This window comes from Barbus barbus (assembly GCF_936440315.1).
Source record: "Barbus barbus genome assembly, chromosome: 18".
Lineage (NCBI taxonomy): Eukaryota > Metazoa > Chordata > Actinopteri > Cypriniformes > Cyprinidae > Barbus > Barbus barbus.
In genome coordinates this window covers 14,993,351-15,021,235 of record NC_136746.1, presented here as the reverse complement: position 1 = coordinate 15,021,235, position 27,885 = coordinate 14,993,351, and the positions used below count along the sequence as shown (strand labels likewise).

At 35.6% G+C, this 27,885-nt stretch overlaps 1 protein-coding gene across 1 annotated transcript; it reads right to left on the bottom strand.

The window, feature by feature from the left end:
* Positions 1-282: 282 nt before the first annotated feature.
* LOC306884452 (melanopsin-A-like) lies at positions 283-25,885 on the bottom strand. The gene is made up of 11 exons (XM_079440318.1): positions 25,593-25,885; positions 18,567-18,709; positions 15,122-15,255; positions 10,079-10,282; positions 7,804-7,975; positions 7,369-7,530; positions 6,611-6,718; positions 5,464-5,659; positions 5,190-5,360; positions 3,391-3,459; positions 283-2,857 (listed from the first exon to the last, which is right to left on the bottom strand). The coding sequence occupies exons 1-11, from the start codon at positions 25,743-25,745 to the stop codon at positions 2,591-2,593; spliced, it is 1,779 nt and encodes a 592-aa protein (XP_079296444.1). The 5' UTR covers positions 25,746-25,885; the 3' UTR covers positions 283-2,590.
* Between the last annotated feature and the right edge of the window lie 2,000 nt (positions 25,886-27,885).

Sequence of the window (27,885 nt, the reverse complement as noted above, 5' to 3'; positions counted from 1 at the left end):
GAACTTTTGCTGTGATTCTCTAAATGCAAATGAAAACCCTGAAAGTTGTGGTTGAGAAAAATGATGTCAAATCATTACTGACAGCATGTGTTAGTGAGGACAGCGATGTCTGAAGGCAAGAGAAACATCTCTATAAACAGACCAGATTTTTTTTAATTTAGTGATTGTCACTTGACAGTAATATTTTATGAAGGAAAAAATTGAATCATTTTTGCTAATTTGATTATGAAAGTACTTGCTCCTCTCCATATTCTATAGAGAAAAGAAACAACGAGTAGATCTGCAGGTTTATTAAAAAAAATAAAAGGAACAACCACAAAAGAGCATTATGAATATACAATAATGTTCTCCTTGTGTTGGATACACACACATACGGTGTCTTTCATTTGAATGGATACACATTAACAAATATATATTCTGATACAATTTGAGACTATACGTAACAATATAAACAGTCCACAGACTGTAGTCATCTGGACAAGTAAATGATTCCTTTTTTACAAACAAACCACTAAAGAACAAGCTAACACTAGATAACTCTTAAGAGCACCACAATGTTTATTTGCTACACCGTGTCTTCCAGAACTATCTAGAAGAGCAGCCACCATCACATTGAGTTACAGTCACTGAGTAAAAAGGCAGCATAATTGTTCAAACATTAATAGCGGAATATAATTTGATCGTGTAGCCTACTCTAAAGTTAATATCCAAACAGTTGTAATTAAAAACAAAGAATAGCAAAAACAACAAGTCTGTAGAGGTGGATGCACATGTGAGCATGTGATCAGTATTCATTAGGGTCAATCTTCTCGATGATAGATTGATGGAAACACACACAGCATGTATAACATCAGTTGCGCATTCTCTGTTGGTGTGATTTAGCGAGAGAACGATGTATCCCTGAATTCTGTGGCTTGTGCTGTTTAAGATTTACTTTTTTTCCAAAGAAATACAAAAATCTTTTTATCCCTCCAATCACTAGATTACATCAGTTAAACAGATGATAAACAGATGTTTTATGGTGAATTGAAAAGCTGTTTCTATTTTCACTAATGTGATATAGGCCTAGCTCATATTTGCAAACTATGACAAATGAAATTCCACATTCTTAACGCTGAAGCTCTTAGGGTTCTATTGCACCAGACTGTTACTCTCAGAGGCCATTAGTAATATTACAAAAAAAACACACACACACTTACAAATTACATATATAGTGAAACTAAAAAGACAAAAAAAAATCTAAAAATGGCAAAACCAGAAATGATAACAATGCTTTCAAAAATCAGAGGTCAGGAGCAGAATTACAGAAGCTATACCTATCTTAAAGCTACACTATTGGCATTTTGGAGGAAAATGTAAGTTAATTCCAACGTAAAACCTTAATGTGGGTATTTGGACAAGCTCTAAATAACTTCAAAGTAAAACTGCATGCGTCTTGTGGAAGAAGATTAGTTGTGCTTCGTCTCTGAGCCTCTGCGCGAATGAATGTTAGGCCTATTTGAGGCACTGGTGTACACATGGATACAGTGTTTCTTACCAGAGCACATAGACAAATTTCTTATTTTTAATACTGGAGGTTTGAATAAAAAATGGGTACATTTGTCTTATTCGCACTGACAACAAACTTTTAGTTTCATGCTACTACCACAGCAAAAACGCTCACAACATCAGAGCTACTTTACTTTGTGTACAGATATGACATGACAAGCACAGGAGAGTAACACATATATACAATTTCTTGTCTAAATTATAAATTATTATTATAGGTTTATCAAAGTGTTTTGGGGTAAAGACAAGACATGGCTTGGAAGATTTTTTTTAAACTCTCCTCAATAACCATTTGCTATTTTTTATTTTTATATATTAAAAAATTACATGGTGTAGCTTTAAGTCTGAAGACCTGATAAGTTTAATATTCAAAATGAGTTCACCATGGTGACTAAACAGATAAAACAGGATTCTAAGTTATATGGTTATTCTAAGTAATATGGCTTCAAATTGCATGCCTTGAAGTTCTGTGGAAGCAAGCATTTCAGTGTCTCATAAGCAAAACTCACATATCAAAGTCTTAAGATGATCCTGTTAAGCAAAACATTCAGGTAGAGTCTCGCTTTGAATGAAGATGAAATGGCATCATAAAAAATGGTCAAAAAGGTCAAAATTACATTTATAATGTACAAGAAACACAAATTAAAGCTTAATACTAAAGCAAACACAAACAACTCCCTAATTAAGCTGATGTTACTTGTATATGCCATTTGATATTGATGACAGACTAAAATAATCTGTGATGCCCTTTCTCTCCATCCATCCAAGTCTTCATGGGCTGGGCAGTAACTCTGCCTGATTCAAAGCACTGTTAAATGTTTCCTTAAAATAGAGGGAAACAAAGATGCTGGACATTGTGTAACAGTTGAGGTCATCAAAAAATGTTTTACACGTGTAAAAAACATCAATGTATGACTTTCATATTTTACATTCTGTGATACTGATTAATCTCTCAGGTTTTGTCTTCATTTCAAGTTCCCCTTACTAAAGGTCTAAACCACAGAACAGGATAACTCACAAAAACACTAAACCCCAATAAGCACTAGAGATACTGAGGGCGAGGGTTGTCTAATAAGTGAGCGGACTCAAGTGTTTCAGCAGCAGTGGAGAGATGCACTGCCCACTGCTGGACTCCTCCACGAGAGTCTCTCCTGGGTGGATTTGCCCCAGCACTGGACACACTTGAGCGGCTGCTTCTGTAGCTGGGCCGTTCCGAGGGCAGGAAAGAGCTAGACTCAGAGGTGATGACAATACTGGGAATCCGACCAATCGCACCTCTTGAAATTGGCATGTCTGTACCGTCACCAGCCTGCAAACAGCACAGAGGAAGGTTTTGAGAGATTAAATCTACCTATTGCCAATTATCAGTCTTTATTGTGCATTAAATCAGAATTAAAACTTTTTTTTTTTCCTGGAGATAAAAATGCTGCAATCAAGCTCAAGATGACCTCCGTAACAAAACACTGACAGCAAAATTCTTGGTTTAATTAATAGGGATTCATGTATGAAAAATGATTAGGATTATTCTTTCAAAGGCACATATTTCTTCTGCAGAAACAGCCATTTAATGGCAAAATGGCAGTAATTTTATTACATGCTTTTCTTCTGCAATCAGAATTCATTAACTAATTACCTTTTTTCAACAGCACACCGATTCATCAAACAGCATTCTAGCAATTTGAATATGCTTTCAGATTTTTCATGTCCAAATTTGATTGCCTGGGGGAGTTGTTCTGCCAGTCACACCAGAACAAAACTGACGTCGGCAAATTTTAGAAACCACGCCACCTACAGGATCCTGCAAAAGCTCGATTGGTATATACTGAACTTAAACAGACTCACAGCTAAAGGGTTAGTACGGTCCGGCTGAACGAGTCCAACCACAGACACATCATCCACATCAGTGGAACTCTAGGCCAGAAATCAGAGAGTCAGGATAATAATCAAAAAAGTCTAGGGTCAGAAATAGTTTTTTGAAGAAAGCAATAATTCTATTCAGCAGGTACACATTAAATTGAGACATATATAATGTTACAAAACATTTGTATTTCAGATAAATGCTGTTCTTTTGAACTCTCTAGTCATCAAAGAATCCTGAAAAGAACTGTTTCTCCAAAAATATTAAGCACAATAACATTTTAATGTTGACAGGAATAAAAATGTTGCTTGAGCATCAAAGTATCAAAATGTTTTCTAAAGAATCGTATAACATCACAGGAATACATTACATTTTAAAATATATTACAACTGTTTTTTAAAATTGTAATAATATTTGACCAAATTACTGTTTTCACCGTATTTTAATCAAACAAAATTAGGTTTGGTGAGCATTAAAGACTTTGTAAGATTTTGTAAGCAATAAGCTTAAGCTTGTAAGCACTTGTGTGCCTTTGTATGTAATATGTAAAGGATAATCAACAGGGTGATTTCATATTAACCTAAAGGGTAACTGACTGTACATTATCAAATTTAGTTCACCCACAAATGTACATTCTGTTGTCATCTACTCATCCTGATGTTGCTTAAACATCTGTGCTTTTTTATTAGTGTAACCAAAACTTGACTGATTATTTTTCTATAGTCCATATTTCTCATGATGGCCAATGTCTACTTTGATTATATCAAAAACAATCTGTTGAATTACTTTTAATATTCAACCCATAAGCATAGCTTGCAGGGGAGCCAGGGGGGCATGGACTAGCAACTGAAAGATTTAAAAAATAATAATATTTTCATAATATTATTAAACAAAATCATAATATTAAAAATAATATGTTCAACTCAAAAGTTAATATGCATATAATGTAGTTATTTAATACATTTTAATACATTCTTATTTTGTAAATAAATAATAAATCAAATCAAAATTACAAATGTCTCCCTCAATCTTTTTTGCCTAAGAAATTGTCGTGTTTTGTCAAATCAGTATTTTGAAAGTTAGCCTATATACTGCTTGCCTGTTTTGTGGCATAAATGGATAATCAGCATTTTTTACAATGTACACCAACTGCAGACAAATCTGGACGTAACAAAAAAAGTCGGATATATCCATGTTGTGTTTGATGATCAGGACACAGACAATCTCATAAAAGTGATCTGCAAAGCTCAGTGTCCTACATTTATGTCAGAAGGATGACCATTTACCTCCAAAGGTTTTTCATTTACCCACAACAAAACCTAAACATAGATTTTAGAACATAAACTGCTTAACTGTCTATTTTTCAGTTAAAATGTATGAAATATAAACTGCCATTTTACATTTAACTTAATTCATGCCCAACAGATGTTTGTTTCAAAGCAGTAACACACTCCTTAATTCACTTAATACAAGACTATTTTGAGATTGTGTTGACATGTTTATCAGTTTAGTATGGCAAATCAGACATAGTGCAACGTAACTGATAACCATGACAGATTCACTTGAATATGATACACTCACTGAGTGTGAATTTGTAGGTTTTCTATAAAAAAGCTGAAACGCGTTTAAAAGTGACTCTGACTAAATTGACTGGCTAGGTCAAATGTCAAGCTACGCCCATGCTTCAACAGAGTAACATGAGGGTAAACAGAGGATGACAGGATTAACTATTTTCTCCTTTGATACTTGCCACATATGTAATGCATTCAGCCTGTGAGGTCACCTTTTCAAAGATGCCCGAGTCATGGCTTTTGAGCTTTGACTTGAAGCTGGATGAGTTACAAGGTTTGAAGTCTGGGATCTCCGCAGTGTCCTTGCTGATGTCACAAGACACCTGCCGGCTGGCAGGCCTGGAGCTCATGCTCGAGAGATCGGCCTCAGTATCTGTCCAGCCCTGAAGAGTAGAAACAGGTCATAAAATACATCCATTACAATCACATTTGCCCATGTGAAGACTAATCATTAAGTCTAGAGATCCATCAGGCTCACACACTCACAGATTCGCTGTCGGAGGCTGAGGAGAGCCGGGACTTGCCGGTGCTGGTACTGCGAAACTGTCCGGACATATCAGAGGACTGGCTTGTGACGGTGGAACGACGTGTGGACATGAAGCTGCTGTGGAGCGAGTGGAGGTCACGCTTGGGGACGCACAACAGCACACGAAGACATGGAATGTATTTCGCTATGGCCAACCTGACAAAGACACAGATGAGATACAGGCATGAGACACCGTAGACATGGTGGATTCATATTTACTGTACATAGAGCATGATTCAAACCTGATCAGTCAAATAATAACTAAAATAATGAAAATAGAAAAATAAATAATACAAAAAATTCTAAAAGAATACTAAAATAACACTGATTGCTGTCAGAAATGTCAAAACCATTTGTGTAGTCGTAAAAAATATATACACAGATATGTTTTTAATTCAGTAGCAGTGAAAGCTGTTATAAAGGAAGTAATAATAATAGGCAAGATAAGTTTATTTTAAATGTTTTGTGTCAGAATATATGCAATAACTTCAGAGCTTCAAATTAGCTACATATTTCAGATACATTTGAAATAGTATTAATACACTTTAGACCTAAATCAAAATGAAGCGTTTGTCATTGCATGCATGAAAACATGTTCAGTGCATAGGGACTAAAATGTGTTTAGGAAAATGTGGTTTAGTGTTGTGGGAGAAAATCAAATCAAAATTTTTGACCCAGCAGGCCTTACACATATACTGTCAGGATGCTCTGTGCAAGATTAATTATTCTTTATGCTCAAATGCATATTCAGGTTAATGAAATCAATCAAAATTAAATTTCACACTTTAACCCAGAAGCAATGCATGTTTTTGATCAATTTGTGATTGAATGGCTCAGTGAGCTAGACACTAGGAAAAATTAAAACAATCACAATTTGCCTCAGGTGTTTAGTCCTAATGGGGCCAGACCAGGTAATCTAATCTCTGACCCATGTTCTTTGTTAATGGAAAGTGAGTTTGTCCATTAAAATGTCAAACATTACCACTTACAGTGCCATTAATGTTTTTCATGACCACTTTGGGAGTCTAAACTAAGCCAGTCTGGTTTCAAAAATATATTGAACTGATGCGACTCCTAAATATATTCTCAATGCGACTCCTAAAGTACCTGTATTTGGGGTGTGTGATGGCGTAGATGATGGGATTGTGGATTGCTGAAGCTTTGGCTATCACAGCAGGTACTGAATTCATATATGGTGTGAGCATATCAGAATACCTAAAAAATACAAGTGTATAGATTAATTCACATGTTAATTTATGTATATATATTTTACTTGTAGGCCATTACCTCAGTACTTGTAGTCTATATAATAACAATAAGTTGAAAAAATATAAATTAACACAATTATGCTAAATATATGTAAAAGCTAAAAGAATTACACAAACATTAAAACATAACAATAAAATTACACATTATATATATTATACAGTAAAAACAGTAATAATGTGAAATATATTTTTTATTTTAATATATTTTAACATCATTTATTCCTGATGGCAAAGCTGCAAAGCAGCCATTACTCCAGTCTTAAGATCCTTTAGAAATTATTCTAATATGCTGATTTGCTGCTCAAGAAACATTTTTTATTATCAATGTTAAAAACTGGTGTGTTGTTTTTTCGTTGTTGTTGAAACCATGATACAGTTTTAGTCAGGATTCTTCCATGAAAAAGAGTCCAAAAGAACAGCACTTACTTATAGAGTAGAAGTAATATTTTAAAGTCTTTACTGTCACTTTTGATCAATTTAATGTGTCTTTGCAGAATAATTCCTAAAAAATTTAATCTTTCTGACACCAAATTTTTGAATGGCTATGTATATTCTATGTTACATCCTATTGTGTTGTCAGGGTTGGGATTCATTTACCCTGCAAAAGCTGTCAGTGCCACAGTTGAATATGGAGACCAGGAGATGACATACATGAGAATGACAATAAGAGCAATTTTCGCCATCTTCCATTCATTTTTCAGCCGTTGAAATTGTTTAATTGAGTCTCTCTTGTTATCACCATTAATTTTGCCCACAGCTCTTCCAAAGACAAAAAGAAAGCAACAGTTAAACAACACTAATTTTCTAATATTGGTTTGCTGCCATCAAAAGCTCATCTATTTTCAATAGGTCACACCTCAAGATTAATTCAAATGCAGAATAAAAGTGTTTAAGTATTTCAGTGTTACATTTCATTGACATTTCTCCAATACAATTTACATTTTTAAAACAAAAAGACATTTAACAGCTTTGAGGCACTGCTGATGCTAATTAATTCCTACTGTTCTGTTAGATCCGTGTCAAAAAACTCACTCATTAGTGCTGCGAATGGATCGGAAAATAAAGAAATAACAATAGATGATGACGATAAGTGGAATGAAGAAGACGAAGATGAAGAGGAGCATAGTGTAAGCTCGCACAGAGGGTGTGAAGGTCATATAATCCCAGGTGCAAGAGGTCAACAGCCCTTCAGGAACATAAGCACCTGCAAAACAGACACAGACAGACAGACAGAATAAAAAACTATAAAATAACAGAATTTGTGGAGGAAAGTGAAGGATAGCCAGCAGCTAAGCCTTTTACACCCAGAGAAATATGGTCAAAACTGGAACAAAATCACAAAGAAAAAGGATTTATGAATACTGTCTGGCTGCTGGGCAAATGCAGTGAAATACAACCCAATGCACACACAGCTGAGGATATTTAAGAAGTACGCTATAATCACAGTATTTCTTATCATCACCAATCAAAGTCTGGCTTTCATGCATGTATCATCAGTTCTCTGAGGTTTGAGGTTGGAAGATATAAGCTGTCAGATCCATTAAAGGAGACAGACACCCTTCGTGTGAAGAGCAGGTTGCCTGTAAACCAGAGATAGAAAGTGCCGGAGAGCCAAAGGCACCAGGCTTTACTAGTCTATCCCTCTTAAGCTGAAAGCCTTGGTCCTCAGAGACCACCTTTGGCTCACTGTTTGTAAAGCCATTGACTAACAACTCTCATGCTCCTGTGCTCACACATGGATGACCCAGAATGCTCAGTGTACTTGTCCCAAAAGACCTGAGCTTATAAAAGACTGATGCACCCTGTGTAAAGAGCAACAAAGGTATACTCAACTCCATTAACACAGGACCACACTTAAACACCTGCAAATGCACAAACATCACATGACGTTGACATCTGGCTTAAAATAAATCACATTTGGTTTGATTTTGTTACCTAATTCAGTGATTTTCATACGGTTATTTGATGGATGTGTCGGGTCACTGACTGTATGTCTTTTTTACAAAGAATGACCGTTTTCTAGTTTTGTAATATTGCCCTTTTTTCTGTTTTCTGTATTAATCATGTTTGCAGAAATGCTTAGAAAGAGCAATGGAAGAAAATGAATATTGCTCATATGCACTACCTGTTTATCTTACAATGTAACCTGCACTGTAAAAAAGGAATTGTTGAGAAACGCTGAAAGTGCAAGGCAATGTGATGCATTAAGATATTTAGAACAGACACAATCAACAAATGTAAAAAGATGAGCTCTTTCCATCACAACACAGGAAAGGAAAGGAAAGAGAAGTGGTGTGTGGCCAAGTATGGTGACCCATACTCGGAATTTGCGCTCTGCATTTAACCCATCCAAGCGTACACACAGTAGTGAACATACACCCAGAGCAGTGGGCAGCCAATGCTGCGGCGCCCGGGGAGCAGTTGGGGGTTTGGTGCCTTGCTCAAGGGTCTCACCTCAGTCGTGGTATTGAGGGTGGAGAGAGTGTTGGTTATTCACTCCCCCACCTACAATCCCTGCCGGACCTGAGACTCGAACCCACGACCTTTGGGTTACAAGTCCAACTCTCTATCCATTAGGCCACGACCGCCCTTAATAACTTACAATAAAACAAAAAATTACTTACAATAAATAACTTACAATAAAATAACTTACAATAAAACAAAACAATCTTATAACAGTAGCCATATAGTTTATTGATGCAATGCATTCTGGAACTTCATGAACACTTAACATTTCATCAGTATTGTTCAATATAAAATTCTTTGTTTTTTGACTAGTTGGAACAACATTTGTGGGAATTCTATAGACTTTCTATAGAAACAAATGCAGTGGATATGATGTTACACAAGTGATAGTTCACCCAAAAATGAAAATTATGTCATTATTTATTTACCCTCATGTTGTTCAAAACCTATATGTCTTTCTTTTCTGTTGAACATAAAAAATATATTTTGCTAAATGTCTCAGTGTTTTTGTTTTGTCCATACAATGGAAGTCGAAGGTCATCCAAACAGTTTAGTTACTAACGTTGTTCAAAATATTCTCTTTGTGTTCTACAGAATAAATAAAGTCATTAAGTTTTGGAATAACATGAGGGTGAGTAAATGATGACAATTTTCATTTTTGGGTGAACTATTCCTTCAGGCCACATTTAATCATGGATGAATGCCCTTGTAGGCCTGTTAGATAAAAATATCAAAGTGGCATTAATGAAAAACAAAAAAGCATAAGAACACTTTTCAATTAAAACATTTCACAAAGTTTAATAGGTTTAAAATGTTAAAACAACAGGTATGCTCCACTTACTCCAGCCAAAGAAGGGTGGCAGGCTCCAACCAAGTGAATAAGCCCAAGCTATCAGAAGGATCAGCAGAGCTCTCTTCTGAGACAACACACCGATGGAGGCCAGCGGCCGTGTGATCACGAAGTATCGATCCACAGCAATGACCATGAGCGTGATCATGGAGCAGATGCCAAATAAAGCCCCACAGAATGCATACAATTCACAACCTGGAGAGACAGGAGGAACAGAATTAAATGACTCCGTAGACATTTCTGTGGTAAATTCTAACAGTTTTGTTGGAGTAGTTTGTTAGGTCAGTGTGAAAATAACATTTATGTTTCCAAACATTCTACATCCAGTAAACTTCTTAAAATATTTGCTGCTGTTTGTTGGGGCAGTGTGAACCAGCTTTTAGGCCTGGAGACACTTGACTAGCAGGAACACAGACTGCTGCTGGCTCCATTTGAGGACCGACATCTGTGGCAGCGTTTCATTAAAATAATCTGCTCTGAAAACTTACAATGAATGCTTTCCTTTCTGGTCACTGATGTCCATCTCCATCTGTTGCTAAATTGATTTGTGTGTATATATGCTTAGGTTAACTGACCACTTAGTGTTACAATACTGTGTTTTGCCACAGAATTGAAAAATATATTCAAGTGAACTATTTTGCAATGCAGTGGTAGTCCTAGTGGGCCCCGGCTACCTAATTGAGAACCACTGTTTTAAATGAACTTCGTCCACCCTACATATCCAAACGAACATCATGGTATCCTAGTAACACTACTGTTCTAAGTGGAAAAATACAGCGATAGAGCTAGTTTGGGTCTGTCTGAAGTCTATTTCACATAATACATCATGTCATCTATAAAACAGGCCAAACAGAATAAGAACCAGCGGAGAACCGAGAAACAATGATTTCACACCATTATACTTAACACACACACAGCCTGGCACCTTCTCAACATCCATACACACACTCTGTCTTCTACACTGTCAAGGCATATGTAAACAACAGAATGAGTAGAAATGCATTCAATCGGATTCCTGCTCATTTGTGCTTGTTTTCTCAGAACACATTTACTAGATGTACTTTAATAATTACAAAACAGAGGAGTCTTTGAAGATAATCCTCTCACACATCAGGATGTCTTCTCTATTCTCTCACACCTTGTCAGGTAGATAATGCTTTCAGGTTAATCCTGGAAAAGAGCATTTTTGTGAGTTGTATCTGATTGATTGAGAAAGCTTTCAGGGGGATCAAGATCGAATTAACAGTGGTCATATTTATGCCTTGTTTTGTAGAGCAGTCAGAGCTGACAGATGCAAGAAACACATCTTTTAACAGTTTCCACCGAATGAAACTGGGTCAGAGTCCCTCCTCCAGGAGGGAGGCTTCAAACTCTGCTTGGAAAAGCGTAACGCATCAGGATCCCAACAGGGAGACCAGAGGCTGTCCTGTTTGAATGGAAATCAATGGAGCAGATGCCTTCATTATGCTAAATAAACTGCTTTGAGTGGAAATTACATAATAAATTTATTTTTGCTGTCTGGTATGACAAATTAGTTGTTTTACAGGGGATTTTTCTTTCTTCCTTTTTTTATTGTTACAGGCAATATTGAATTACGGCACTGCATTTACAGTATATTTCATATTTGAGAGTATTAGTTCTCAACGTTTTTGACTCCATGGCCCCCATGGTCCACAACAAGGCATACTGACTTTTTCAGTTGTTACTGGATAAGGATCAAGGACAAGTTTTTTTTTTTTTTTTTTTTTGTTATGTTTTAACTTTACTTCATAAAATATTGTACAGCTTGGCATAACTATAATTTTATTGATTCACATGACATTTCTGGGTGTAGAAACTATAATTGTACAAATATAGCTGCAAACATTTTAAGGCATTTAGGCAAATGCAAAAAAAAAAAAATAGACATTACATAGTATTTAGGAAGTATCTAACTAAATATATGATTAAACAGTGCATTTTTGTCAATAACAAGTAATTTACCATAGAAATATAATGACCCTTTACAATTTAACCAAATTGTAAAGTGCAACCTTTTTAGATAATTATTGAGAGTCCAAAGAATTGTACTGCAGTGGTTTTCTTGAGGTTATGCAAAAAACCTAGGACTAGTTCGCAAAAGTATTTTTTTTTTTTTATTATCTATCAAACAAGCAGTGGCACTTTGGACAGAGACACTGCATATGAACTTTCAAGTCAATCAGACTAATGCATGTATAGGTAAAGTAATTTTTATTTTTGTCCTGTTATAGCACCACACTGTGGCCAGAGGTGTTATATATGTGTGTCGAGTTTGGTGTAAATACTAGTGATGGGCGATACCACTTATTTTATTTTCGATCCGATACCGATGTTTTTAAGCCCAGTATCGTCGATATCGATACCGATAACGATATCTTGACTAAACTGATCTTTTAAATTATTAAAAAAATATAATCAGTAATTATACTCACTTAATATTAGATGGGGTTTTTTTTAACATTTCATAGGCTTTTTTTGTTTTTGTTTTTTGTTTACACTCAGAAATAAAATAAATTGTATTTCAGCCCTTTACTGGGGCAGTAACCTCAAAGGTGCACCTACCCTAAAAGGGAGCATATTAGTACCATACAAGTATGCATGCTTTAAGGGTAAATAACAAATGTGCACCTTTGAGGGTAGCTCATGAAAAATAAACATTGTGTTCCATAAGTACTAAAATTATTATTTTTATGATAAATTTGTGGTTACTGCAGTTTTACTACAAATACTGTGGTAAACTGTGGTTACTGTAATAAAACCATGGTTAATTTTTGTAAAAGGCTCCCAGGCTGCTGTACTTCTAAAGGTGAAACTTTAGCATATTTTTTTATTAACAGCAATTACAGAACCTAACACAATCCATTTGAACTTTTAACAACCAGTTTAAATAAATTTACTTGCACAAACTAGCCTATTTAAAATAAATATTACATAAACCAAATTTGGGGTTAGTAAGATTTTGTAATATTTTTTAAATAAACATCATGCTCACCAAGGTTGCACTTATTTGAACAAAAATACAGTAAAAAGAGCAATATTGTGAAATATAACCATAACCATAACCATTAAAATTACTATTTTCTATTTTAATATATTTTAAAATGTAATTTAAAATGCCTTTCTGATCAAAGCTGAATTTTCAGCATCATTACTCCAGTGTTCAGTGTCACATGATCCTTCAGAAATAATTATCATTTGCTGCTCAAGAAACATTTCTGATTATTGCTGCTTCATATTTGTGTGGAAACCGTGATGTATTTTTCAGAATTAATTTTATACATAGTAACAATGATATGTAATGTAATGATGTGGCAATGTTTGATAAAGATCTACTTATGCTTCTGATGCTTTTGGGAAACGTAGCTCTATTTGAACAAACACTGTGACTGAGCCATGAGTCACGCTGTCTGTGATTGATTGGTTTTGTCTTTCAGCATTTGCGTTCCGATCTAGCAGGAGAAATCACTCTAACACAATTAGACTAACACTTAAAAGATTATTTATGCACAGAATGTCTTAATAAAATTAGTGGTTTAAAAAAAATGCACTTTAGAATCGATATTTTTATGTGAGGATCGATCCTTTCGATACGACATCAGTATCAAAAGTATCGATACTTTAGGATCGATCCGCCCATCACTAGTAAATACCTCATTCAGTTGAAAGTTCTAGCCGTTTTAGGAAAAGTGGCCACACCTCTTTCAAACGTTTTGCCGTCTCTTTGCGAAAGTGAGTCGAAAACTCAAGGTTTTTTTTAGAATTATTGATATTCACACTCCAGAGAATTCTTCTGCACTGGTTTGGTTCTAATCGGGCAAAAAAACGAGGACTAGTTCACAAATGTTTAGTTTTTTTAAATCCAATGTAGCCAAAACTTTTGCCAGGGTGGTGACTGAATCCATCACATGCGCTTTATTCATGCTGACCCAAGGGTTACCGGGACGAGCCTTGGTGACGTTGTAGGCATGGTGGATACTACCATCCCTCGAAGTTTTAGGTCTCTAAGCCTTATGGCTTGGTCTGCAAACTAAGCTGTAGGTGTAGGCGATATCTTGATAAATACCTTGATTTTTTGTAGTTTTCTGCTTATTTTAGTGCTTGTTTTATATCTGTAACTTGTTTTCCAATAAAACCAACCACCTCTCTATAAGACACTATGACTGGGTGACCTGATTTCCTGTCACAGAGGAAAGAGCGGACAATTTCAATGCTGCCCAGTAAACTCCCTGAACACAAAAGATCAGCATCAATCACTACAGTAATCACAATCACAGAGCTCCTGATTTCATTACAAACGTCAGCAAGCAGAAAACTCCAACAAAACCCAGTCAAGGCTGATGAAGGCAATTAAGATTCAGTCCTGATAGGAGCTGACATTTAAAACTCAGGAAAAATGCAGTCTTCCATCATCTAATACCACAAACAGTGGCACTTCACAGCGGAGCAAAATGCTGAAAATCAACAAGAAAAGCATTGATGTGCAGTTTTTTGAGAGGAATTTAGAGAAATTACAATTTGGCAACTGATGAAAACGAAACAACTGTACTAGAAAAGGTTACATGTATATCGGACAGAAAGACATTCAACATTCTTAGCAACAAAAGCATAAAGAAAGATCGTATGAGTCCTTGTAAGCACTGAGAGACGAAGGCCGTGTCCAAGGGCAACCTCTCCTTCATTTAAACCCATTCAACCTGAGAAGTGATTCATTTTTTTATTTAAATTTAAATCCGTTAATTATAATTAAAAGGTATAGTAGAGTACAGTAAATTATGCACGTGCATGTTTTATTTCAGACACTACCTATGCATTAACTAATGATCTGCAAAGATAAGTCTATCTATTTGACTGTGTCTGTGTGTACATTTGACTGGTCCTGTTTGAGCTCTTAAATTGACCAAATCACATTTTGCTTCAACTGTTTTATCAACAGGGGCATCATCATCACATAAAACTACATCTATGTCCTATACAAAGTGAAAAAAGAAACCATACATGTATGTTTCTTTGTACCTTTTTCCCCAAAGATCCATCTCTTGTGCATGCTGGTAGTGAAAAAGATGGGTGCCTGGGTGGCACACATGAGGAAGTCTGTGATGGCAAGGTTTATTATGAACAAGTTGGCAGGTGTCCTCAGGGTCCGGCTCCTACACACACAGCAATAAGCTGTTAATTTCTCTGTTCATTTAGTAGTTTATATTAGCTATATAACGAATATCAGCCTCCCTGTGCAACACAAATAGCTCAAACAAAGCTGAAACAATTAGCCTGTCTACAAGAAACACACAATAGTTTAGTTCCTGCCTGAATAGTTTTTTACTGAATCAAATGAGTGACTAATTGATGACTCACTCAGACAGTCACTTGTTTTGTTCCTAAACAAATCAGGGTTAAATAGATGATTCCATGGCTCACTCATAAAGTCAGGCGACTTATTTCTGAATTAGTCTGTGATTTTGAAGTAGGGCTGTAGTCAAGTCCACCTTTGTCGAGTCCAAGACAAGTCCAAGACCAGGACTATTGAGTCCGAGTCAAGCCCGAGTCCAAAGAGAATCAGAAGAATCAGAATCAGAATGAGCTTTATTGGCCAAGTATGTTTACACATACAAGGAATTTGTTATAGTGACAGAAGCTCCACAGTGCAACAGAAGGACAGTAACAGGACAGGACACAGGTAATGAAACAAAATAACAGGAAATAGCCACAAGTCCAAGTCCAAATGAGAGAAAGAAAAAAAAGCATCTTCTTCAAAACCACATACTAAACTATTGATAATTTATGTGATACGAGAGACAGCATATCTTCTATTCTAAGATAATCATTTTGCATTATTATTTGTAATGATCGAAAAGCATGTGCAGCAACACTGTAAGATCAAATTAGGCTATTTTATTTACTTTTGGGTTTAGCAATTTCACTAAAGTCACATAAGCTGAAGTGCAACTTCACATTTTCAGCATTTTTATTATAGTGTAACAATCACATTCTGGGCTGCCAATGGAAAATATTACAAACAACAAGCAACATAAGTCTAAAAAGAAAATCAACGTTCTCATTCTTGAACTTGTTACTTGTTCTAAAGCAGGGTGTCCAAACTCAGTCCTGGAAGGCCGGTGTCCTGCAGAGTTTAGCTCCAACTTGCCTCAACACACCTGCCTGAAAGTTTCTAGTATGCTTAGATTAGCTGTTTCAGGTGTGTTTGATTAGGGTTGGAGCTGAATTCTGCAGGACACCAGCCCTCCAAGACTAAGTGTCGAGATCCCTGTCCTAAAGAAACCATAGTACAATGTGACCCTCCCAAGCAAGGCTGTGTAGCATATAAACACCTTCAGCTCTGTATGTCTGTGTGTGTGGCCATGCTTTTGTTTGCTGTTTTCCTTAGGCCATATAATATAGGTGCTAAATAATATATATATATCCACCATATATATATATATATATATATCCCAGAGATAGGGGGATATAGACAGTGTTACAGGTGTTAAGCTGTGGCCATTTTTAATAGTAGAAACAAAAATAATTTTCCGTTAGAGAACAGACAATTAAAGATTGAAAAATTAAAGAAATTAAAAATTGGAAGGTTTTTTTATTTGTTTCTAGGGCTGGGCGATATGGCCAAAAAAAAAAAAAAAAAAAAAAAAATCTTGATTTTCTCAGAACATTTGACCAATTCTCGATTTTGTACGATTTTAACTAGTCAACTTGAAAATATAACTACAACATTATTCAAGCAACTTTTTCTTTATTAACCCTCTAGTTAAAGAAAATTCTATTCTAAGTGCACCACACATGAAGTTGTCATCATGATGTAAATGTTAAACAAATCACTAAATATCTTTGCAGAAAATATGCATTAACTACAACTACATCTTGTACAAACTTTTCTTATGGTATAACACCTAGAGTGCTATTATTAACTTAATAATAATCATGTGCGCCGACATGCGGTTGGATCGTTCTTTTCTCTTTACTGTTATTGTCAAAGTGTCTAATTCTAGCATTTGGTAATATTTCTATTCAAATTCGCGATTCCTCGATTTATAAAAAATAAAATTGTGGCAAAACATTAAATTCGGATTAATCGATAAAATCTGACAAATCGCCCAGCCATAGCCACAGTGTTTGCTTTTTTTTGTGCAATTTATTTATTTTATTTTACATCAAGGTCTATTCTATGGAAGCCAGTTTCCGCCAGTGAATAAAAAATAAAACAAGGTAATTGGGACTTTTTCTCTCACAATTCTGACTTTTTTCTGAGAATTCTGATATAAACTCGCAATTCTTTGATATAAACTATCAATTCTGACTTTTTTCTGAGAATTCTGAGATATAAACTCGCAATTCTGACTTTGTTCTCAGAATTCTGATATAAACTCGCAATTCTGAGATATAAACTCGCAATTCTGACTTTGTTCTCAGAATTCTGATATAAACTCGCAATTCTGAGATATAAACTCGCAATTCTGAGATATAAACTCGCATTTCTGACTTTTTTCTCAGAATTCTGAGATATAAACTTGCAATTCTGACTTTTTTTTCCTCAGAATTCTGAGATATAAACTCGCAATTCTGAGATATAATCTCGCAATTCTGTGATATAAACTCGCAATTCTGACTTTTTTTTTCCTCAGAATTCTGAGATATAAACTCGCAATTCTGTGATATAAACTCGCAATTCTGCCTTTTTTTTCCTCAGAATTCTGAGATATAAACTCGCAATTCTGTGATATAAACTCGCAATTCTGAGATATAAACTCGCATTTCTGACTTTTTTCTCAGAATTCTGAGATATAAACTTGCAATTCTGACTTTTTTTTCCTCAGAATTCTGAGATATAAACTCGCAATTCTGAGATATAATCTCGCAATTCTGTGATATAAACTCGCAATTCTGACTTTTTTTTCCTCAGAATTCTGAGATATAAACTCGCAATTCTGTGATATAAACTCGCAATTCTGCCTTTTTTTTCCTCAGAATTCTGAGATATAAACTCACAATTCTGAGATATAAACTCGCAATTCTGACTTTTTTCTCAGAATTCTGGGATATGAACTCACAATTCTGAGATATAAACTCGCAATTCTGACTTTTTTCTCAGAATTCTGGGATATGAACTCACAATTCTGAGATATAAACTCGCAATTCTGAGATATAAACTCAAGTCACTTATTTATTTCTGTCAAAATGAGTCAAAAGAACATAAAAGTTTCTCATTACATTCATAAGACAAGCACAAACTAACAAAAATCCCACTGATCTATCCAAATTGAAGAGTGGAACTATCTATTGTGGAAATGTGTCAATTCAAAGTTAGTGACACAGAAGTGGCACAGGCCAAATGATGCTGAGCACCAATCCATCGGACTACAGTTTAGCTTCTTTTGATAATGAACGATAAAAATGTAATACACTGTTTTTATATTAAGTGTTCAACTTCCCCAGAGCCTTTTATTCTGACCTGCTGAATGCATAGATGACCAGGAAGTTCCCCAACATGCCAGTAATGCCAACAGCAAGGATGACAGCACCAATAGTGTAATGAGCATGATCAGGCACGTCCACTGTTGGGAAAGGGTGAACAGATTCTTCCACCATGGCAACCTTGAAGACACAAGAGTGCACATTAATAGCTCACATGAAAAGCAGCACTTGGTGTTTTATAATGACCTTTGAATCAAAGAGTGTGCAGTCTGTTTAAGAAACACCATTAGGCTTGAACTCAGCTGACACCACCAAGACATTAATTCATTGTATGGGAGGGGAGCAGAAATATAAACAATACATATTGGATTGAATGCATTTTTAGACAGATCTCACAATGCCTAATTTTTTCAAAAGGATATCCAGTTGTGGCTTATCTTCACTATATTACAAATTACTGAAAACAGAAGGTGGATTTAGGGCTTTTTTTGTGTTTATAGACATATATAATCTGTTTTTGCAAACAATAAGCCTCGGATATGTTTTCATTGTATTATTTAATCTGTTCATATAAATATCAGTTTCTGTCTTGTGTGTATTGAGAGACAAACAGGTATAGTGCAAACTAGAGTGTGAATCTGTATAGCTGAATTTTTTTCATAAACTCTAAATGACAGATCAATAAGAGCAGTAATATAAATGTTAATCTACAGGTACATCTCAAAAAATTAGAATATCATGAAAAAAGTCAATATTTTTTGTCACTCATTTCAGAAAGTGAAACCCGTATATTATATAGATTCATTTCACAGAGTGAAATATTTCACGCCTTTATTTCTTGACATTTTGATTATGGCTTCCAGATAATGAAAACCCAAAATTCAGTGTCTCAGAAAATTTGAATATATTACATAAGATCAATAAAAAAGTATATTTTAAACAGAAATGTCAGGCTTCTGAAAAGTATGTTCATTTCTATGCACTCAATACTTGGTTGGGCCTCCTTTTTCATGAATTACTGCATCAATGCGGCGTGGCATGGAGTTGATCAGTTTGTGGCACTGCTGAGGTGGAATGGAAGCCCAGGTTGCTTTGATAGCGGCCTTCAGGTCATCTGCATTGTTGGGTCTGGTGTCTCATCTTCCTCTTGACAATACCCCATAGATTCTCTATGGAGTTCAGATCAGGCGAGTTTGCTGGCCAATCAAGCACAGTAACACCATGGTAATTGAACCAGCTTTTGGTACCTTTGGCAGTGTGGGCAGGTGCCAAGTCCTGCTGGAAAATGAAATCAGCATCTCCATAAAGCTTGTCAGCAGAAGGAAACCTGAAGTGCTCTAAAATTTCCTGGTAGATGGATGCGTTGACTGTGGACTTCAGAAAACACAGTGGGCCAACACCAGCAGATGACATGGCAGCCCAAATCATCACTGACTGTGGAAACTTCACACTGGACTTCAAGCAACATGGATTTTGTGCCTCTTCACTCTTCCTCCAGACTCTGGGACCTTGATTTCCAAATGAAATGCAAAATTTACTTTGATCTGAAAAGAGGATTTTGGACCACTGAGCAACGGTCCAGTTCTTTTTCTCTTTTGCCCAGGTAAGATGCTTCTGACGTTGTCTCTGGTTCAGAAGTGGCTTGGTAGCCCTTTTCCTGAAGACGTCTGAGCGTGGTGACTCTTGATGCACTGACTCAAGCTTCAGTCTACTCCTTGTGAAACTCTCCCAAGTGTTTGAATCAGCTTTGCTTGACAGTATTTTCAAGCTTGCGGTCATCCCTGTTACTTGTGCACCTTTTCCTACCCAAATTCTTCCTTCCAGTCAACTTTGCATTTAATATGCTTTGATACAGCACTCTGTGAAGAGCCAAATCTTTCAGTAATGACCTTCTGTGACTTACCCTCTTTGTGGAAGGTGTCAATGATTGTCTTCTGGATCATTGCCAAGTCAGCAGTCTTCCCCATTATTGTGGTTTCAAAGAACAAGAGATACCCAGAATGTATACTGTACGGATGGTCATTTATTGAAACTCAAATATAAATATTCTAATATTTTGAGATACTGGATTTTTGACTTTCATGAGCTGTAAGCTCTAATCATCAAAATTAAAAAAAATTTTTTTTTAAATGTTTTACTTTACATGTAAACTATTTTAAAAAAGTTTTACTTTACATGTAATAAATCTAAAATATATGAAAGTTTAACTTTTTGAAATAAGTTACAAGAACAAATGAACTTTTTCACGATATTCTAATTTGAGATGTACCTGTAAGATGTACCTGTAAGTTAAGAGAGGCTTTTTGTCACTTTGAGCAGTAAATCTTTTAAATTAATATTACTTAATTAAGATACTTAAAAGAATGAAGAAATCCTACTATGGCAAAGGGACTGTTTTTGATGGCATAATCTCTCACAACAATCCATTCAATCAGATCCTAAATTATTGCATGCATTCTTCACCAGTTGTGAGCACCAGACAGCACAAAAAGTCCTTAAGCTAAGAGAGTTATTTTATGTAAACAATTTTATTTGTTTCGCTTGGCATGATACAATGTAAAATGGAACACAAAAGGCTTTCACAGAACAATCATGATTAAATGCAAAAATTTATTTTAGCAGATATTTGTTGACTGCAATTTCCTCAGGAAAAGCTGTAATGAAAAGACCTTTAAGTGCCAAGGCTGTGGGCAAATTAGATGGCTGAATGCAGGACAAGCACTCCCGGAAAAGTCATTTCGAGGCAGATGAGTGTAACCATGTGGTTATGATGGAGGAAATGTGACAAAGCAGATTCAGTCTCTGCATTCGGTATGTGTCAAGTGATGATGCGAAGACAACTCTTTTCCAACAAACTGTCAAAATCATCATATTTGTTATGTAAAACACAGACAGCTGTAACACAACCATGCATTTTTTCTGGGTCATCTCTTGTTTTTGCGTAGATGTGTTCATGTTCTCGAGGATGTCATGCTGTCTGTCTAATTTGGCTAGCTCTGCTGAGCGATGAGTTTGAGCCAAAATAGGTTTGCTTGGACACACAGCCTTTGACGTCAACAATAAAACACAATTTATGGGAATCGTTTCTCCTCTCTTTTAAATGTTTATGAGCTGATGCATTTTGCTATCCTTAATATGATTACATGTTTAGTTGAATTTTTCTTTTTGCATTTAGCACTAGTAATTAATCAAAACAAGCCACCAGTTGAGAACTACTGTGCAGACAAATAGTTTTTGTTTCTTTGTTTCTTCCAAGGATGGCAAATAATATTTTGAACTCCAAGAGCATAGCTGATAAAAAATCATGTTCAAATAAAGATTAAAACCTTGGAAGCATGGTTCCTTTTAGAAATATCCAAATTGAATTAATACAAATCATGTTTCTCATGAACCTCAACAGACATGGGCCATTTTGTGTCATCAAAACATTTGTTAAACCACTTCCATCTTGAGCTGCACTGGTGAATTTATTTGTTCTGAAGGTTTTTCAAAATAAAGCGGTAGCCATTGCTGTGTGTTTTCATTCATTACTTCTGAGTTTGGGGTCAAATGAAGATCTAAGCCATGAAAAACTTTGAGGGCTGAGATAAGGCGGTCTTATTTCTCCGGAATGAGAAGGACTCTAATGAAATAGATACTGTTGGAGTCCCACATCTGTTTCTCACTCAGAGTAATATGACAGTAACTGTGTTAAGGCATTTCGGTGGGATTTTTGAAGATGTTTCAAAGTGAACCAGCCTCTTCAAAAACGTGTAGTTATTCTGGAGAAGAAAGGTGGTTTAAAGGTTTTTTTTATATACTGCAGATGATAATGCATATGAGATAACTCATCATGAAAACATTTGCTTTTGAAACAGGATCGCCTCACGACAAACGCAACAAAATTAAAAAATTTTACCATTATGTATCCCACTCCTGACGACAAATACAACTCTGTGTCATTGTAAATAGTTAACATTACACAGACTGTTTCTTAAAATGGGAATGTTTCTTTGACTTTGGAAATATGACTTTGAATTTTGACTTTGGAATAATGGATAATTTATAGTTATTTAATAGTCATGTAATTATATTGAGGGAATCATAGCTGCATAGTCAGACCTATATACTGAGCAAATGATTTAAAATTAATTCTTAAAAAATATAAAACAAATATGTTATTTTTCCTCTAATAATCTATACCTTAAAGCCACATCATTACAAATGATAATGAATAATAAAACCTCAACTCCATTGTTAAAAGAACATTGCTTTCTATTTAGTCACGTGAAGGAAAACAGAAGTCATATAACACTATAACTCTAGAGGACTTTAATAATCTTTCATGATATTTAAGATTCCTGTAAATTAAAGGGATCGTTCACCCAATAATGAAAACTGTATGATTACCAACATTCTGTACAGGTTTGAAAAAGAAAGGTGAACAAATGACAACAAAATTTGAATTTTTGGGTGAACTATCCCTAACTATGAGCATTATTCTGAAGCTTCAGATATACATTCATTTGGTATATGAAAATTAATATGATTATTTTCATTTATTGAAAAAATCTCTTTAAATGTACATTCCAATGCACGATTGCTATGTCCTTGATCCTAATAACGGAGTTATGAATGTACTGTAATTCTCAGCTGTCCTTCATATATGGATGGGTTCTCTTGCGCTCCAGATGTTACTGCGCTTATTTGACTGCATTACCATGATTACTTAGCTCAGTTAGAAAGCAAATCTGCCTGAGCTCAGCTAAACACACGCACTGCCAATACCTTCCACTCTTTCATCTGAAACAGTTTTTCCTCTCCACTACCCAGAGCTGCTTAGTTCTACTGCGTTCTGCTGTCCTTTTGAGGACATTTCTCTTCAAATTAGAGAGAATGCTGCATTTCTATGAGAAACACTGTAAAATACATTTTGTCCAAAGTTGGCAGATAAGCTTGTTTTGGTTTTTACACAATATATTGGGCTTTAGTGCCATATAATCAGTCAATTAATGTGCTTTCTTAATGGTGAATAAATTCCTAAGCGTCAAAATAATGGTACTTGCAGAATGTTTTCTCAATAATAACAGTTTTCATCATAATAAACATTTATGCACCCACACAAATGATTAAGAACAAGATCTAAAACTCAAACTCTCCTGAAGCAAACAAACTGTCCAACATCTACAAAACAGTCTACGCTCTGTATCTACTCACAGATCACATTATTTTAATCAACAGGAGGAAAAGAATACATTGAGAGGTCAATATGTGAGCACGGACCTGAATATGATTAGATCATAATCGCACGATTATGGTGCGTCTTTTTTATCCTAATCCTTCATGGTCAGTGAAGCTGGTTTTCCTGTGAGGTTTGTTGATGATGCTTAACATCCATTAAAGTTATTGATAGACTTAAATCTACATCACTGTGGCCTGGAAATATGCACATCTTATCAGTCCGGGGTGTCACTGGGTTTCTGGGTCACATTTTATTCCTGACGGGACACAACAAGCACAAGTGCGTGCGTATGATTTATGCAACTTGGTTCATCACCTAATAAATCCCACTTGACCCAAAAATGTATCCTCCTAAACAAGGCTCAGAGTTACATAAAATAATTTCAGAGAGCTCAGATAGTGATTCGTTACAGTAACAGCTTTTGGGGCTCTTTTTAAGGTCCCCCAACATTCCACCCAAATACAGATTCAGGATATAAACACAGCACCCCCCTCAGTTAATTTTGTGCTAAAACATTGTAGCAACTGAGATTAGGTCAATAACAAAGTTCAATTAAATTATGAATTATGCAAAATAAAATCATTCAATGTTCATGTGTTTCTTTTTAAAATCATGTGTTTCTTTTAAATCAATGAGTGCCAATTTATTTTAGCTTAATTTTCAGATCTCCTTTGCTGATGAAGGCATGTTGAATTAGGCTACAAATAGGAACAAGACATTTGTTGAAGATTTATCCTGATTAAAAATAACCTTCAAAAACATTTCACAAATCCTAATTGTTTCAAACTTTTAACTGTTACTGTATTTATTTATTTATTGGTTAGCCTAAATGAATGCCGGTACAAATCTACCAATCTTTGTGTTGTGTGGGCACAGATAGCCATCATTACTATAGGAGTCCCGACTATCTGTTGTTCACTTCATTTAATGACGAGAGAAAGAGACATCAACATGCAACATGTAAAAGAAAGCATAAACAGCCCCAAGACATGCCCAATTAGCATAAATAATTCAGTGGTACTCCTCTGTGGCACTGACATGCCTTCATAAGTCCTCTCATAGCTCAGTGTTTAATAATTATCTCAACAGTGAAAACCCCAAAGACTTAATCTCACAAATACATCTTCAGGCTCAAACCACAGACTAGAGCCATATATGGTAAAATTAAGTGATTAACGGCAAAGGACAGTTTCAGTCATCTGTGATCATTTCAGTCATCTGAAGAATTAAGATTTCACATGAGAAAAATGCAATGCACCTGACCTGACTCGGTGCCATAAAGACAGCTCTGGGTGTGAATTTAAGGCAATTAAAACAAGATTGTTTTTTAAATATATTTATCAGAATAGCTTAACTCCTGAAAAGGTGTAAATTAAATGTCAAAATGTTTGGATATTTTTTCAGTTTCCCTTCTCATGGAAACTGATTTTCTATAGTTTATTTCTAAACTATACAGGTCCAAACTGATCTAGATGATAGATTAGAGGGACTACCAAATGGTGGAGTCTAAATCAACCTGTTAAGAGTTTGATCAAGCTGGTTAAGGCTGGTAGACTTTAAAAAATGCACTTTAGACCAGTGACAAACCAGCTACCAGGTTAAACTCACACTGGTATGAGCGATTTCGCCCCAAAAGAACACATTTGCATTAAAGAAATACATTTAATCACAAATCCCCGTCCACTTACTCCCACTTCACCTGAAAAAAGTTGAAAAGCTTAAATTGTTTAAACTTCACACAGAAATGAACTTAAAAATTGTTTTTAAATTTAGGAAGAATGTAGCATCAAGAAAGATGAGAAAGACTGAAAGAAATAGCTTGGAGAATCATGTTTGACTCACAGATGTGGTCGTGGGGGGTAAATCCACCAGCCTGTACGCGCTCATCACTGAGTTGTTCCACGAGGTGAGGCATTCCACGATGCGCGTGCAGTTCGGGTCTTGTGTCGGACACGAGATGCACTTCCTCCCCGAGCGCACGGCGCCGCTCATCATCACTCGCGTAACTGACAGAGGAGCCGCACACCAGAAGACTTTTCAGCCGGAGATAAAAGCGTTAAACGCGATCAGAGCGATACAGATGTCTGATTCCGTTCAGCACGCGCCGTAGTAGCCCTGTGACAGCCTCGCACACCTTTATATCACACACACACAAAAACAATTGTTATGAAATTAGAGCAGCATAGTGACATGACCTTACATACTCCGAGTAGACAATTGTTCAAGTATGTGAAGGTACCCTATATGATGTAATACGGGATTAGCCTATATGGTCATTTTTTAAAATGAATTTTACACCAAATTAATATGAAACATAGGTGTAGTTTTACACCTAAAAAAGTGGGGTTCAAAAACTTAAGACCTCTGTGGAAAGATTTCTATTTTGCATCATTTTCTAACAATTATTTCCATAGGAAATAGAGGAAATGTTATAATTTCATACATTTCTGATTTCATGCAGGTCGTTGTATTTACCCTTGTGAAAAGGAAGTACACTTTAGCATACTTTACAGAAATAATATACTTTAAAAAATACACAATCGTGCAATATATTGTAGTTTAAAGTAGTCTAATATTACATTGCTGTTAAAAACATTATAAACTGTGAGAATTTGCAGAATGTCATCATGAATTGGAAAGTGCACTCAAAAATGACAATTCTGTCATTGTTTACTCAACCCAATGTCCTTCCAAACTTTCTTTATGACGATATTTTGAAGAACGTTGGTAACAAAAGTGAGCAATGAATTCCATTGAATTTTTTCTCCATACAACTACAAAGTCGAACAAAATCAAAGGGAACCGAGACTGGTTGGTTATTAAGACAGTTGGATGTGTAAATGATGATGAGAATTGTCATTTTTGGGCTATTCCTTTAACATTAAGTTTGGCCAACAAGAATATTTCAAATGAAAGTGGTCCAACTTGTAGAAGAGATATGGAAAAGACACAGACATTGTGATCTCCAGTTCAGAGCACGCAAAATTGGCTCAGCTTGATTTTAGTACAGATGCCCAGAAGGCTGGTCACTCACACACACCTGCACTTAAGGAGGTAAATGGAAGTTCAACAGGCCCCCATTGGTTAACACAACCCCTGCAGGGGTCAAATCACTTTCCTTTGAATCATTCTTACTGACAGTTCAGAATCAGTCACAGTCACATTTTGAGCTGTAGTTCTTAAACCTGCCTTCGCATGCAGAACATCAATCTAGGCAACAGCTCAAAGTGCTGATGATAATATCAGTGCTTCTGAAGTCACATAAAAGTAACAAGAAAATCAAGGAATGCTGATTTGATGAGATTTGAAATGTAAGAAAAATGCAAACCAATAGTCGCTCTCATCATACAAATCTCTGTTTTGCTGGTCATAGGCAACCAGCATGGCAATTCATTTCAAAATCAAAATTTAAAAAGAATGTATATCTCCTTTTAAAAAGATAAAAGTAAATACATTATAATGCAACATTTTACTATATTCCAAACTTTAACAAAAAGCATGCCATTCTAAATCAATATTTATATACTATAATAAACAATCTAGTGCTGACCTGTGAACAGAAGCTGTGCTAATAGGAGATTAATGTCAGTACTTGCGCCACTGAATTGCACTGAATTTTTAAAACCAAATAGCCCTTGACAAACGCTTTCCTGCATGAATATATGAAAGATCTCCTGTTTTTCCCCCCACAGTATCCTCTCCTTTTATTATTGTTTAATTCTCTTCTTTTTTCCCCACATAAAAAAATATTTTATAACTGTAATAAATATCTTTTCTCACTCTAAGCCAAGGCCACAGGAGTATGTAATGCAATGGCCTGAGGTCTGCATGGACTGATGGATTCTCATCAGACCAAGTTGCTATAAATTTGTTTCCAGCTTCTCTCCAGACCAAACAAAATATGGCTTAAAGAAATAAATACTCACAGTAAAATAATCACAAACAAACACATGCAATAAAAATGATAAATAAAACTTTTTCTCTCACAAACAGAGTCTTTCCCAAGCTGCTACAATTGGCCAAACAGTCATGAACAGTCTCACTAAGGTCTTTAATAGTGAAGTGAAGTGAAGTGACATTCAGCCAAGTATGGTGACCCATACTCGGAATTCGTGCTCTGCATTTAACCCATCCA